At 42.9% G+C, this 16007-nt stretch overlaps 2 protein-coding genes across 8 annotated transcripts in view; both read left to right on the top strand.

Annotated features, from left to right (window-relative positions):
- The window catches only part of PRDM10 (PR/SET domain 10), an 87477-nt gene extending 84133 nt beyond the window's left edge, over positions 1-3344 (top strand). For both annotated transcript variants that reach the window (XM_060103669.1, XM_060103668.1), the window contains one exon: positions 1606-3344. In XM_060103669.1, coding sequence (XP_059959652.1) covers positions 1606-1803 — 198 coding nt within the window. In that variant the 3' untranslated portion in view covers positions 1804-3344. The remainder of the gene's footprint in view (positions 1-1605) is intronic.
- Positions 3345-5831: 2487 nt separating this feature from the next.
- Positions 5832-16007, top strand: part of NFRKB (nuclear factor related to kappaB binding protein) — a 36074-nt gene continuing 25898 nt past the window's right edge. For 2 of the 6 annotated variants that reach the window (XM_060104547.1, XM_060104541.1), the window contains exons 1-4: positions 5832-5927; positions 7024-7177; positions 8332-8487; positions 10471-10672. In XM_060104547.1, coding sequence (XP_059960530.1) covers positions 8353-8487; positions 10471-10672 — 337 coding nt within the window. In that variant the 5' untranslated portion in view covers positions 5832-5927; positions 7024-7177; positions 8332-8352. Of the gene's footprint in view, positions 5928-7017; positions 7178-8331; positions 8488-10470; positions 10673-16007 lie in introns of all 6 variants that reach the window. The other 4 variants (XM_060104543.1, XM_060104544.1, XM_060104542.1 and 1 more) reach the window with 4 other exon arrangements.

The raw sequence follows: 16007 nt of genomic DNA, 5'->3' as shown, positions 1-16007 counted from the left end.
TGAACCTATTATGGAGCTCTTTTAAATTATTTTAAACAATTCACCCACCCCAGGTGAAAAACATTGCCATAAATTATTTTGTTATATTTAGGTTAGGCCTATCAATGTTGATTATATCTGCTACCTCTGTTTTTATCTTCACTGGTTTCTTCTGGCCTGCCTCTGGAAGACAGAGTATGTAAATTAAGAAAAATACTCTTAAGTGACTAGGGATATTGAGATGTTCCCAGGGGAAGACTATTTCCCAAGAGGCCTCAAAGAGTAGCAGGGTAGTCTAGTGGCCTCAGAAACCTGATTTATTTATTTATTTTTCAAAGCACACTGAGAGCTCGCCCATTTCTCAGCACAAGAATTCACATTAACCAGACTTAGGAGAGATGTATAAATCCAGAGTAACACTATTGTCAATGGAAACAATAACTAATATAAAATGGAATAGTCTCATTGGCATGATCAGTGAAATTTTTTGCTCTTTGTGAGGACTCACTGACTCTACTTTTTTTTGGCCAGGAACCCATTTGGGAAACCGATTATATAGCCAAGGATGTTCCCTTCCATCTGCCACAGTATACATACAAATTTGATGTGCAGTTTTGTTTATAGATTCTCTGAAGCCTACCTATGAACTGCCTAGGTGTCCATGGACCTTTGGTTGAGAACCAGCTCCCTCCTGCTAGAGAAGGACCCACACAGGAAACCAAATCCTGATCAAAGAGTGGCTTGATGAGTGTGGACTCAGAACATACAGCCCTCGATAAATCAAATGGGTATTTGGCTGTGGCTTTCTCTCTGGACAGTGCTTGGAAAGGATGCTGCCCGAGTTTCCTCTGTGACTTCTTTTTTTCTCAGCTTGTGTAGCTGACCAATTCTCCCTCTTACAGACACATTCTTTCTTTAAAAATGTTAATGTAGGGACAGAGTTAGCTGAAGGTCTATGGAGATGTTTTTTCATGATCAGAGGGAAAATGAAGAAAAACTAAGACAACGTATGTTTTCATAAAGTTAAATTTATTCAATGCAAAAGACTTTTATTCTAAGGTTGTGTTCTTCCTATGCTTTCGAGTGTTAAAATGTCTCTCATTTGACAGTAGCATTTAAAAAATGATTTTACTTGGCAAAATAAAATTTGGGAACATTTATTCTTACTTTAATTTTGCTGGTCTTTGAAATTCTGAAGTCTGGGAACCACTGATCTTGACTTGGGTGTCATTCTTCCTCTTTAAGGAGAATTTAAATATCTCTCCTTTGATCCATTTTGTATTAATCTTAAACATTGTCAGATAGTCACCTTATTTTATGAATTTCTAAATTCTCAGGGACAATACCATAGCACATTTCCTTTGCCAGGTAGGTTACCATCATGATGCAAATTTCTGTCCCTGAAGTTCCTCACTGTATCATTTGGTACGACGACCAAGGTGTTCCCTTAAGTTACCTTTGTAGTCTACTTCTCTAAAGGAATTAGGCAAAGTGTCTCCCATAGGTGCCTAGTTTGGTTCCCCATGTAACATTTCTTTGCATATTCCTTCTCCCCACCGTGCCCCCATAACTCTACCCCCCATTTTAGGCCTCAGATTTCTGAAGATCTTTTTCTTCCTGTTCTAGGGTCATTATGTGCTATCAGAAAGTCAATCAGAATTGGAGGAAAAGCAAGCTTCTGCTCTCACTGGTGGAGTCCAGGTTCAGCCAACTGCGCATGGTGACTTGGACCCCCAGACCACCAGCCAACAGCCCACCCAGTATATCATTACAACCACCACCAACGGGAATGGGAGCAGCGAAGTGCACATCACTAAACCTTAACTTCCATCCTTGAGCCAGAATCAAAGAGTCACATCATGTCTTTTCTTATTCATACGTCTGGAACGTCTGGAAGCTTCTGACACTTAGAACTCCTTTTTTAAGATTTATCACTTAAGAGTTTGGAAATCACAGGTTTGACGCTTATACATACACTGGGGCTCATTTTATCAAGGTCATCTTTACCAAATGGACTCTTCAAACCCTAGGAGTTTCTGCCAAGGAATGGAGATCTTTCAGGGGAAAGTAGATTTCAAGACAGAGAAACCTTGCCTTGCTCTTGAGTTGGTTTTTTAACACATAGATAAGCCTTACTTTTCCTTTGTGGAAATATTAAGCAGTGTATTGTGTTTGTACCAAAGGTGGATAAAGGATGTGCCAAGTCCATGGCCACTGGACTTGTTGATTCCAAGCCATGGCACCAAAGGCGAAGGTGCATTTTATGGGCGTGTATTAGGTCAGAACTGCTTCATCTTGTGAGTTTGCATTCTCAGTAACTTAAAGGGAGCCCACTGAATATGAAAATTAAAATGATGAAGCAAAGGTTTCATCAGTGATGCTCTGAAGGAAAAATTGTTACCTAAATTTTTCTTATTGCTGATTTTTAAAAAAACTTGCCTTTTTTGGAAAACCGTTGTTGGGCTATTGGTAGTGCTTTCCACAGACCCTGGCCCTCAGTGGACTAGGCCAGAACCTTATGTTCTGATAGATCTTACTTTATTACTCCACAACTGTGGACTCCCTGTACAAGAATAGGATGCTTGGTGTCAACAGAATTTAGACTCCCAGATTACAGGTTGGTCTCCCATTCTCTGGTTGTACTTGTATGAAGAAGGAGATATTGGAGATGACAGTACCAAGAAAAATTATTGAGACTAAAACAACTATATAGAGCATAAAAAGCACTGAGACCTTTTCCTGCCTTTCCTGAAAGGCATTGGTATTACTCATTGGTAAAGGGTGAATCCTTGCTCGTACGAGGTGTACCTGCAACCCTCGCTCACAGCATGCAGTGTATTTTAGTACTTCTAATGCTGTCTTAAAATGAACATTCTTTCAGGTTGGATGGAAAGGTGGTCCTCCTTATTTCTCAACACTTTCAACTTTAAATGTATTGCAATTCGTCTGGACCTTTTGGTAAGATGACCAACTTCACACCTAGGGGAAAAATTAAAATGTGGGGACCATTTATAATATGTTAGAGTAATTATAAGGGATCTGGAAGGAATCCAATCAATATTACATTGTCACTTGGGAGAGGGAGAAAAACTGCCTCAGTGATAGTTTTTCTTATCATTATTCCTGTTTGGGAGTCTTATTAGCTATGAATTCAATGGGGAAAATATTTCCCTTCTTTTTACTGTACATTCCAGTTGTGCACATAAAACACTGCAGAAATCAGTATGTAGTTTAACAACTTTTTGTGACATACTAATACATTTTTAGAATAATTATGGCATGGTAGAATTTATCATTCCAGAACAGAAAGACCTACCTTCAGTTTCAAATGAAGTTAAATAATTTATTTTATTGATATTTCTGGGTAAAAACTGGTTCTATAAATTAAGAAGTATAGTAGCTTCTTTATGGTAAAGATACCTTTTTGAAAAGTAAACAATTCTGTGAAGTAACTTTACTAATATGTAGACTTTGCACTTTATTATTGAGACCGCATTCATTTAGTTATCCCTGACAATTGAGGCACTAAGAGAACTTGGGAGTTACTTGGTAATTGTGTAGAAAATGACAATGGACTCTATATCTTTGGTAACAGAGGTAATGCTGATGTTTTCAATAGAAAATATTGACTCTGTGTCACAATATAGAGATTTTTGAGTCCCAAGGTCCTGCAATGTGATGATTATAAATATCCTAGTGTCCAGTCGAGAGAGACTTGCTAGGTAAAGCATATTAGACTTTCCTGAAGGTCCAGTTTAGTTTTTTTTTTTTTTTTTTTTTGCGCTACATGGGCCTCTCACTGCTGTGGCCTCTCCCGTTGTGGAGCACAGGCTCCAGACGTGCAGGCTCAGCAGCCATGGCTCACGGGCCCAGCCGCTCCGCGGCATGTGGGATCTTCCCGGACCAGGGCACGAACCCGTGTCCCCTGCATCGGCAGGCAGACTCTCAACCACTGCGCCACCAGGGAAGCCCCAGTTTAGTTTTTATGACTTAAATTTGGTCCTGTTGATTCCTTTTTAATTTGAACCAGCAAGGTATTCCTCCCTCCCCTCAGGAATAACTTACTGATTAAAATGGAAAACGGTCACTGAATGGAATGTTCATTTTATGCCAGTTATTTCAAGTTTTAAAATACACAGAAGATAAAAAGTATTGCGGAAGGACCTCTGTTTCTTTCCCATCTAAGTTCTTTTTTTTCCCTTTTTTTTTTTGTCTTTATGTGGAATAAGTAAAGACTCTAAAACTAATTTGTATATTATCAACCAGAGATGCAGGTGTGGCAGTCAAGCCAAACAACATTGCTTTAAGATCAGGTATTCTGTATATTTATTCTAAGGTAATGGCTTTCCAAAAGGACTTGGATTTGAAGAGATGGCAGATTATAAGCCATCTGAAGACCCAATTTGGAAAAAATGTCTGTAGCCAATGTTTATACTGTGGCCTCGCCTAAGACACACTGGCTCTGTAGACTTGGATCAGTGCAGTGTGAGCATTTTGGAGTAGGTTACATAGAGATTTTACATTTTTACTGTTTCATTTGTGCCCACATAATCAGATATTTCATCATGTAAAATTCCTCTTATTCCGGAGAAACCTATTGTTTTGATCTTCTGGAATTGTTTTCTGATTTGGAATTTTCCTTTCAAAAAACTCATAAGATATGTAGGGCTAAAAAGCACTTCATGAGATGCTGAAGCTGACCCACAGGTTGAAAATGTTGACCCTATCCTGTTATTTAAATGTGAACATTTACTGTACATTCAGTGAGTTATAGTGTTAATAGTCTTGTGCTACTCAGCAGGTGTAAAAATTAATAAATATTTTTTTAAATAAACATCTTTCTTGTTTGTATGTGTACAAGTTACAGGAGCTTCTGAGATCTTTTTTTTTTTTTTAATAATACAACTTACATTGTTTTGACTCTTTGGTTCACTCTGGTGTGGTCAGAGACATAAGTCAGGGAATTTATGGATGGTAATATGGAATGATGTTCCCCTCCCCTTTTACTTGGTGGTTTCTAATTCGAGACCCCTCCCAACAATCTAACAGGAACTAGGGGCAGGCACTCAGCCAGCTAGGGAAGAGCGATTGGCTTTATTTGGAAACCACTATTTGCCAACCAGGGAGGAACACCAGCATGACTGACATGTTTCCATCTAGTGGAGAGAACTGAGGATGCTCTCTGCACGACAGGTTGGAAGCAGCCGTGAAAGAAGTTTGAAGCGGTTCTAAGTTAAACCTAGTTTATAAGAAGAAAGCGGCCTAGATTCTTAACGAGAGGAAGATTAATCGAGTTTGATTAAGAAAATGTGTTTCTTCGATGTGTGTACTGTCTTTCCGGACGTCGAGGGTCCAGGGACCGGAGAGAGACGGGAGAGAGAAGTGGGGCCACGCCCGGGTGGGTTGCGGGGCACAGGCTCTGGTTCGCGTTCTCCTCAACGAAACTCGAGAAATCACAAAATGGGAACTAATAGTGCACACAGCTGTGGTACAAAGACAATGATGGAAAGTGCTCAGCCTGGTGCCTGGAGCAGGCTATGAGATATGCAAACGTTAGCTAATAAAACGGCATTCACTCACTCATGGGCTCCGGAGCCTCAATTCGCGGCCCGGTGACTAGCGACACCACCCTCCGGAAGCTTCTAAGCCAGATGAGACCAACGAGACGCCTGCAAACTACATCCCAAGGCCCAGCCCGGCGGGCTCACGCCGCTCTAGGTTATGCCCCGCGAGCCCCGCCCCTCTCCCGGCACTTCCAGGCCCCGCCCCTCTCCCGGCACTTCCAGGCCCCGCCCCATGCAGCTCAGGCCCCGCCCCACAAGCCCCGCCCCTTCCACCGCCCGAGCCCGGAGCGTGCACGCACCGAGACGCCTTGCGGGAGCGAGCGCGTCCGGGAACTCGCGGGCCGAGAAGCGTAGCGGGTTCGGAGACCCACGCCCGCGGAGCAGGTAAGGACGGGCCGGGGCGGCGAAAGGGTTAAAGTGTTGCCGGGGAGCGGAGGGAGGGAGCGAACGAGTGTCTGGGTCTCCGAAGGTCACTGCTCCTGTGGGCACGGGACAGGGGAGCGGGCGTGTCGGGAGGCGGGCGGCCCGGGTGGGTGGGTGTTAGAGTTGGGCACGGTGTGGGGGTAGGGGCTGTGGGCGCGGAGGTGCGGTTTAGCGGGGCGGGACCCGGGCCTAGGGTTTGTGAGAGGCCGGCTAGGGAGGGGTTTGCAGTTTGGAGCCGGCGGTTGCTCCGGAAGGAGTCTGGGGTTTGGCTTCTGAGTTGGGGAGGGTCCAGGAGTGAAGGTTATCCCAGGTGCAAGGGAAAGGCCGTTGGGAGAGGCCTTCCCGGTCTAGTAAAGATGGACCTCTTTGGTCCAGGACGCCGCAAGACTTAGAAGTCCTTGGCTTCCGGTTTTCAACCCTTTGGAAGCTGCCTGCTTTTTGTATTTTGAGATCCTCTTCAGAATAGTAGCAGGGCACAGGTTGCCCCTCGAATAGATTAAATTTAGCTACACGTTAACTAATTGAAGTGAATTCAGGTGAAGCTAATTGAAGTAACTAGCTTCACTAATTGGAGTAACTACCTTCACTAATTGGAGTAACTACCTTCACTAATTGAAGTGAAGCTAATTGAAGAAACTTGTGAGCAAGTTGTGAAACAGGTGATCCTCCTGAGAGTCAGGTAAAACACTGGCTTTGCTGCTGTTACCCTCTTCTGTGCCAGTTCTGGCTATAAAGAGGACTTTATTCTGAGCATCAGGTTGCATCTACACTTTTTTTCTTTTTAAAAGTTTTGTTAAATGCAAATGCCATGTGCTTTCTTACCTGCAGTCAGTTATTTAGGCACCAGGGGTGTTCAGGATGCGGTACTTCGTCATGTGCTGAAGGGTGGTGGGACACAGTTGCTTGGCGACAACGCAGCTGCTTTGAACACTAATCTTTCCACTGTACCTTTACGTAGATCTGACATCTCTTCAAGATAACTTGAAATAATTAGTGCAAACGTGCTTATTTTAGTAGTAATATTACAAGTCTACTCTTTATCATTTGAGAGTTTCAGGATGAGAAGTCATTACATGACTGCATGAAGTTATATAAATGCATCCACCTGGAGGTTATTCATTGCAGGATTCCAGGATTGGAAATAACAGTAGAGAGGACCGGGTCCAGCTCTCCTTCATCTTATATAGATAAGGAAATTGACAGCCCGTGAGGTAAGATTTGGCCAAAGTCACTGAGATAAGGCTAGGAGTTTGGTGTTTTAACTGTTAAATCTGTTTTCTCTCTCTCTCTCTCTCTCTCTCTCTATTTGGTAGAAATCAGAGAGAGAGAATGGTTTTAGCAAATGTTTGTGGAGTGGTTGAGTTCAGCCTCCCTGTGGCCCTGTTAACTGTGGCTTCAGCTGTGCACCTGATTCCAGCCATCAGCCTTATGAGATGCTCTCTGAAAAAGTTCTCCTATGTAGTTTTCTAAAGGCAGCCAGCAGTGTTTAGTTGTTACAGGAAGGAGAAAAATAGCATTTCATCTACGTGGTTTTAAGTATCAGCTGGACCAACTAAAGTGGGTTGGCCGCTGACTTTGCTGGCTGTCCTGGTCAGGTGCTTGAATCCTCCAGAGTTTATGCGGACTGATAAAGTCATATTAAGATGCTTGCTTTTCCTGATTTAAACTGAGAGTTTATCCAGGAGTTATTGTATGTAGTGTTAAGAACATGGGTTTGCAGTCACGCAGACTTGAGTTTCAGTCCTACCTCTGGGGTTGGGCAAGTTGCTTATCTGTTTTGATCCTAGGTTTTAGTATCTGTAGAATAGATGTAATAACCCTATCTTGCACACTTATAAGAATTAAATCAGGTGTATGAAAGGCCTGGCACTTAACAGGCCCTCATTAAATAACTTAGTGTTACTGTCTGAATTTTACTACTCTGGATTTTCAGTGAAATTTCTTTTGTGAAGGAACAACAAAGAATTACTTGCTAAAAAAAATAAATTATATTAGAGTGAGAGATTATTGGCCTGGGAAGTCTAAATTATGGACTGTGATCTAGTTATTTAATCTTTGAGTCTCATTGTGCTCCTGTGTAAAATGAAGGTGTAAGAACTTCTATAAATTGGGGAGTCTCTGTAGAAGTATTCTGAGTAATGAGAGACCTACTGGCTAAGATCTGAAATTCAGATGAGGATGCAATGGTGGAAGGGAGGGAAAAGAGCTGTTTAGCTGTCGTTAGGGTATATGGATAAGGTAGAAGAATAGATATGTGATTGAATATTTTCTGGGCCAGAATATTTTGTGAAAGAGCATTAGTATCAACAGATCCCTGGGAATTCTGCCTTTCTGTCTCGAGGTCTGACTGCATTTATTTGTCCAGGCTACCCGTGGAACATAAGCAATGGATTCCTTGGACCATATGCTGACGGATCCCTTGGAGCTGGGCCCGTGTGGAGATGGCCACGGCACGCGGATCATGGAGGACTGCCTCCTGGGGGGCACTAGGGTTAGTTTGCCCGAGGACCTTCTGGAGGATGTGAGTAGTGACGGCGGCACCATCTTTTTCTTTCTAGCAGTTCCTCTCAGCCTTTTCCACACTCTGCAAGTTTTCAGTCTTTTGTGCTCCCTTCTTTCTGATTTTCTACATTGCAACCAGAGTGATCTTTTTTTTTTTAAGTTTAAGTCTGTTTAATAGTCTGATTAAGGAAGAAAGTATAAGCTACATTCTGCATGTTTAATAATATGTAGCTCGATAATGACATACGCCATATTTTGACAAGATAATTTTCAGCAGTTGGCAAAAGTTTTATATTTAAGGGCAGAATTGTGTATATCTTTACATTAGAATGTTTACCTATGTTGTGAATCATGAAACAAAACACAAACATATTATCTCTGTTCATAAGGTAACCAACTTGCTAGTCAGTTAATAGTACCTTCCCTGGAATAGCATTAATAGTGTGCTTTTGACCACTTTTCACAGGCAGTCATCATGATGATTATGGTGGCATTTATTTAGTGCTTATTATGTGCAAGGCACTAGGTATGCTGAAACGTGTTTATCATCTTGTTTATTTTGCCATAGTTCAAACATATGGACAGGCGTAGAGTATCATATGGCGAACATCTGTGCATCATTCAGTTTGGGGAGATAATTTCATTTAGTTATATTTGGTTCAGATTTTTCTTTCATAATGTGTCAAAAATTGTAGATAAAATTAAAGCCACTGTTTTGCCCTTATTCCCTCTCCTACCCGAAGTAACAGGTACTGAACTTGTTGTATATCTTTCCCATTCATGTTTTCTTTGCACACTCTTTCAAGTAAACCTCTTCATGTCATTCATTCAGTCAGCAAACACTTGTTTTATTGAAGTACCTACTTTATGCCAGACACTGAGATGCGAGGAATCAAGTGGTATGCAGAAACAGGTTTGCAGGGGGAGATCTTGGACAGGGAGCCAGAGGAGCTTTGGTGCCTGCCTGCTTGCTGAGACGCCTGGCAGGTGGCTGGTTTCTGGGTTCTCTCCTGCTTAAACCCTTCGGTGGCTCCCCATTGTCCTTAGGATAAGGTCACAAGTACTTGACATGCTTATAGGTCCCTTGCTCCTCTCTCTGCTGTCTGCTGCTTCCCTTTCCCTCCCTGTTGTTGAGCTAACCAGATGTTGCCTGAACTCTTTTTTTATTTTTTATTTCATTTATTTATTTTTAAAAATATTTATTTATTTATTTGGCTGCATCGGGTCTTAGTGGTGGCACGCAGGACCTTCGTTTCAGCATGCAGGCTCTTCTGTTGTGGCACACGGGCTCTAGAACGGGCAGGCTCAGTAGTTGCAGCATGTGGGCTTAGTTGTCTCGTAGCATGTGGGGTCTTAGTTCCCCGACCAGGGATTGAACTTGAGCCCCGGCAGTGAAGTCCTAACCACTGGACCATCAGGGAATTCCCAACAGATCTCTCAAGTTTTTTTTTTTTTTTTAAAGTTTATTTATTTGTTTATTTTATTTTTGGCTGTGTTGGGTGTTTGTTGCTGTGCGTGGGCTTTCTCTAGCTGTGGCAAGTGGGGGCTGCTATTCCTTACGGTGTGAGGGCTTCTCATTGCGGTGGCTTCTCTTGTTGCGGAGCATGGACTCTAGGCACGCAGGCTCAGTAGTTGTGGCGCGCGGGCTTAGTTGCTCCACAGCATGTGGGATCTTCCCGGGCCAGGGCTCACACCCATGTCCCCTGCATTGGCAGGCAGATTCATAAGCACTGCGCCACCAGGGAAGCCCTGATCTCTCAAGTTTTGAGAATTGAGTAAAGATCAGTGGAATTTTAGTTTGTTTAAAAAACGTAGAAACTTGGATGACGGTGATTTTTGCACAACTTTGTGATTGTACTTAATGCCACTGAACCATACACTCAAAAATGGACAAAATGGTGGATTTTATGTTATGCATATGTTACCCACTTATGCACAAAAAACTTAAAAACTTCATTTTTTTTCTTGCTCACTTTCCTCCTGCTTTTCCTGATGTTCCCAGCCCGAGATCTTCTTTGACGTAGTCAGCTTCTCAACGTGGCAGGAAGTACTGAGTGCCTCGCAGCGCGAGCACCTCCAGCAGTTTCTGCCCCGCTTTCCTGAGGACAGTACCGAGCAGCAGGATCAGCTCATCCTCGCTCTGTTCAGCGGGGAGAACTTCCGCTTTGGAAACCCCCTGCACATCGCCCAGAAGCTTTTCCGAGGTGTGTAGCTCAGCTTTCTTGTTTTGAGAGGACTGGAGGGTGGGAACACACCCACTTCTGTGCGTACTCCTTTCTTCGTTTTATTCTATTTTTATGTACAGACACTGACTGCAAGTGCTTTCATGCAACACTTCGCTGCCTAGGCCGTTCTTTTTTTTTTTTTTTTTATAAAAATTTTTAACTTACAGAGGAAACATAAATCATAATTGTATTGCTCATTGATGTGTTATATGAACTCAGCTGTGTAACCACCACCCAGATCAAGAAGTAAAACATTATTAGCATCTTAGAGACACCCTTTATGACTAGTCTTCAAAAATTATTAAAAACAGTTTACAATTTGGTTTATCACATGGATGTATGTGTGTGTGATGCACATACACATTTTTTTTCTGCAGAAAACCTGACACTTTACCACCAAGCACCTCAGCGTGTATGTATCTCTTAGCAAAGACATCCTTCCACATAATCACAGTCTTAAATTCACACCCAAGGAACTTTACATTGAACAAGTAATAGCCTAGAATATCCAATATTCAGATTTTCTCAGTTGTTCCCAATGTCAGTTGGCTTTTATTTATTTATTTATTTATTTTTAACATCTTTATTGGAGTATAATTGCTTTACAATGGTGTGTTAGTTTCTGCTTTATAACAGAGTGAATCATTTATGCATATACATATGTTCCCATATCTCTTCCCTCTTGCATCTCCCTCCCTCCCACCCTCCCTATCCCACCCCTCTAGGTGGTCACAGAGCACCAAGCTGATCTCCCTATTGCTATGCGGCTGCTTCCCACTAGCTATCTACCTTACGTTTGGTAGTGTATATATGTCCATGCCTCTCTCTCGCTTTGTCACAGCTTACCCTTCCCCCTCCCCATATCCTCAAGTCCATTCTCTAGTAAGTCTGTGTCTTTATTCCCGCCTTGCCCCTAGGTTCTTCATGACCTTTTTTTTCCCCCTTAGATTCCATATATATGTGTTAGCATATGGTATTTGTTTTTCCCTTTCTGATTTACTTTACTTTGTATGACAGACTCTAGGTCCATCCACCTCACTACAAATAACTCAATTTCATTCCTTTTTATGGCTGAGTAATATTCCATTGTATATATGTGCCACATCTTCTTTATCCATTCATCCGATGATGGACACTTAGGTTGCTTCCATGTCCTGGCTATTGTAAATAGAGCTGCAATGAACATTTTGGTGCATGACTCTTTGAATTATGGTTTTCTCAGGGTATATGCCCAGTAGTGGGATTGCTGGGTCGTATGGTAGTTCTATTTGTAGTTTTTTAAGGAACCTCCATACTGTTCTCCATAGTAGCTGTATTAATTTACATTCCCACCAACAGTGCAAGAGTGTTCCCTTTTCTCCACACCCTCTCCAGCACTTATTGTTTCTAGATTTTTTGATGATGGCCACTCTGACTGGTGTGAGATGATATCTCATTGTAGTTTTGATTTGCATTTCTCTAATGATTAATGATGTTGAGCATTCTTCCATGTGTTTGTTGGCAATCTGTACATCTTTTTTGGACAAATGTCTATTTAGGTTTTCTGCCCATTTTTGGATTGGGTTGTTTGTTTTTTTTGATATTGAGCTGCATGAGCTGCTTGTAAATTTTGGAGATTAATCCTTTGTCAGTTGCTTCATTGGCAAATATTTTCTCCCATTCTGAGGGTTGTCTTTTCATCTTGTTTATGGTTTCCTTTGCTGTGCAAAAGCTTTGAAGTTTCATTAGGTCCCATTTGTTTATCTTTGTTTCTATTTCCATTTCTCTAGGAGGTGGGTCCAAAAGGATCTTGCTGTGATTTATGTCATAGAGTGTTCTGCCTATGTTTTCCTCTAAGAGTTTGATAGTCTCTGGCCTTACATTTAGGTTTCAAATCCATTTTGAGTTTATTTTTGTGTATGGTGTTAGGGAGTGTTCTAATTTCATACTTAAACATGTAGCTGTCCAGTTTTCCCAGCACCACTCAGTTGGCTTTTAAATAGTTGGCTTTTAAATCCAGGATCCACTCAAGATTCATGTGTTGGGTTTGGATCTTCTGTCTCTCAGCTCCCTGAATCTAGGGCCCTCTGCCCTTTTTTCCTTGTCTTTCAGAATATACTTGTGAAGAGCCCAGGACACTTGAATTGTAAAATGTCTTGCTTTCTGGGGAGTTGTCGTCTTGCTTCCTCATAATTAGTTTTGGGTTAAACATTTTGCCAAGAAAGGAGATGGGAAATGTCATATCTTTCTCATCCCTTCACTCAGGGGATACGTGATGTCAGTCTTGCACTGTTGGTAGGGAGGCGGGAGGCTTTTGATCACTTGGCTCTGTGGTATCTGCCAGAGCTGCTGATTGTAAGGGCACCTTTTTCCCCTTATAATTAAGAAGCAATCTGTAGGGTGATATTTAGGGACCATGTGATAATCTTATTTTCCAAAAGCGTTGGTTTTACCCGGCGGTTTTAGCATCCACTGACCCTCGCCTGAACCGGTCATTACATTGGGGATTCCAGGATGGTTTGGGGCCACTCTTCGGTCACAGTTTGCTCTCTGTCCAGTGGAGAGGAGGAGAGGATGCTTCTTCCCTTCCCGCTTTCTGGGGTGACTTTGCTTTGGCTGGAGGCCCTGAAGGACAGCACATCTTGAGTTTGTGAAACTGGACAGCTTGACAGCTGGAAAAAGACTGGAGGAGAATAAGCTTATCATTTCAAACCGCATTATCTTAAGGTTTAAAATGAGCATTCCCTCCTTTGGTGGATCATTAAGGAGGATTTCCCTTCTGGTTGGCCAGTGTTTTATGTCGCGGAAGCCAGGATCTCAGGTGGGATAAGCTGGTAGGCCTGGTTGGTAGTAGAGGCTGTATCAGGGACTGTCTGTAACGCTGGCACGTTTCCTTCCAAAACAATGTGATGGTCAGGTAAGGAGGCAAACAAGGAATGCAAGGCAGGAGTTCTGCGATGTCCGGTGTCATGTTTCAGGTCCCACGGTGATGAGGACGGTTGCGTTACCCGGTTATTGCGGTTATGCGTCTTGACTGAGCTGGCATTGCTCTCGGTGTGCTTTTATTTTTGCTTATCTTTTCTGGTTCTGTTTTAAAAACTCACCTTTTCCATAAGTTCCAAGTGCTTGTCGAGCTCCCTTGACTTCTGTTTCCTACAGGAAAGGGTCATCGTCATGAGCTCCAGCTTCCCGCTTCCAGCCTCCCCCCCAGCACACTGTAGTCATTTCCCTCCTGACCTACTTATACTTGTCTCGGAGGAAGGATATTTTTTGTCTGTTTAAGGTTCACCTCTGCTCTTGATCCTCTCACGTTTTACGTCCTCCGGGACCTCGTTTCTCAGTGAACTGTTCTACCATGTGTACTTCCTCTGCTCCTTTTTCAGCCTGTAGATGTGGTCAGGGGTCTCACACTAAAAAAGTCCTTAACCACCTGTCCCCTTCGTTGTCCTCTGTCATTTTCCCTTTTCTCCAAACTTCTTGAAAGGCATCCATAGCCGCCGTCCCCTGGTGGCTGTTCCCTCTGCCTGCCAACACCTTCGACTTTCTAAATTTTAAATTTCAAACCTACAGAAAAGTTACAAGAATTTATAATTGACACCCACGTACTCCTTACCAGGTTCACCAACTAGGAATATTTTGCCACTTTTTTTTTCTTGTCATTATTGTACTTATTACCACTATTTTTATTTTTGCTGAACCCCTTGAGAGTATTGCAGATCTAAGACTCCTAATTTTTCAGCATTCATCTTTGAAGAGCAAGAACATTCTCTTAGGTAACCAGAAATGATCAAATTCAGAAATATAGAAAATACTGTCTTTAATTTAAATTCTGTACTTCAATTCTGTATTTCAGTATAACACTTAACACTGACATATTGTTATCTAACGTGTGGTCCGTATTCCTATTCTGCTGGTTGTTTCAGTGCTTGCTTTTTCCTCTGCTCCATGTCTTTTCAGTGAATGTGTGATTTGCAAACCAGCCTATGGCTTTTCTGTTCTCTCCTTAACCCGTCTGTAGCATTTGATGCCTTGACCTCCATCGTGAGACTCCCCCCCTTTGCAGCTGTGGCCCTCCCCGTCCTGGCTTCCTCCTGTGCCTCAGACGCCCTCCCCGCACCCCTCTCTCTGCTGAGCCCTCATCCGCTTGCTATTTCTGCCTCTGCTCCTGCCGTTAGGCCCCCTCTCCCTCCCCGCCTGCCTCATCTCACCCACCAGCTCTTCTCTGGGGGCTCTCGCCGGGGCTGCTCTAGCCACCATCTCCACACAGCCACCAGCGTGAGCATCTCAAAACTTTGCTTTTCAGAGCGTTTACCAATTGCCTTCACTTGGAATAAATTTCACAGCCTACCAGGCTCTGTTGCCCCTGGTTTACCAGCTTCCCCTGGTACTGCAGTCTCTTGTGCCGCTGCTCTCTGGCCCAGCGCCGCCAATAGAAATGTTACGTGAGCCACACGTTCAGTTAAAAAATTGCCGGTACCCACATTAAGAATAGTAAAAGCAGTTTAATTTTAATAATATATTTTCTTAAAAGCAGTTTAATTTTAATAATATATTTTCTTTAAGTTGATGTACTCGAAATGTTATTTATTTTTTAAAATAAATTTGTTTAATTAATTTATTTATTTTTGGCTGCATTGGGTCTTCATTGCTGCACACGGGCTTTCTCTAGTTGCAGCGAGCGGGGGCTACTCTTCGTTGTGGTGCACGGGCTTCTCACTGCGGTGGCTTCTCGTTGCAGAGCATGGGCTCTAGGCGCGTGGGCTTTAGTAGTTGTGGCACGCGGGCTCTGTAGTTGTGGCTCACGGGTTCTAGTGTGCAGACTCAGTAGTTGTGGTGCACGGGCTTAGCTGCTCCGTGGCATGTGGGATCTTCCCGGACCAGGGCTTGAACCCATGTCCCCTGCTCTGGCAGGCAGATTCTTAACCACTGCGCCACCAGGAAGTCCCTCGAAATGTTATTTTAATAGAGCATTTGGCTATCTTGGTGGGGAAACTAAAGACTGAAGGAAGGTAACTTTGGAGAAGTGCAGAGGCAAAGAAGTAGAATTTTCATCCAATTTCTATATATCAGCATCAGTAGCATTGAACTCTTGTCTCTTTTCTTGAAGGTCAAATTCCTTATTTCCCTGCAACAGGCAGCGTAATGCGGTGGCTAGGAGCGGCTCTGGAGCTGGACTGCCCAGGTTCAGACCGGATTTCCCCTTTTATTAGCTGTGTAACCTTGCGCAAGGTATTTAATTTCTCCATGCTTCAGGCTCTTCAGTAAAATGAGGATGCAGTGGTACCTTCTTTGTGGGGTGGTTGTGAAGATGAAGTGAGTTAATATATGCAAGGCC

Source organism: Mesoplodon densirostris, chromosome 7 (genome assembly GCF_025265405.1).
Source record: "Mesoplodon densirostris isolate mMesDen1 chromosome 7, mMesDen1 primary haplotype, whole genome shotgun sequence".
NCBI classification, from domain to species: domain Eukaryota; kingdom Metazoa; phylum Chordata; class Mammalia; order Artiodactyla; family Ziphiidae; genus Mesoplodon; species Mesoplodon densirostris.
Note: the sequence above shows the minus strand (reverse complement) of the source record. Positions and strands in the feature narration are given on the sequence as shown.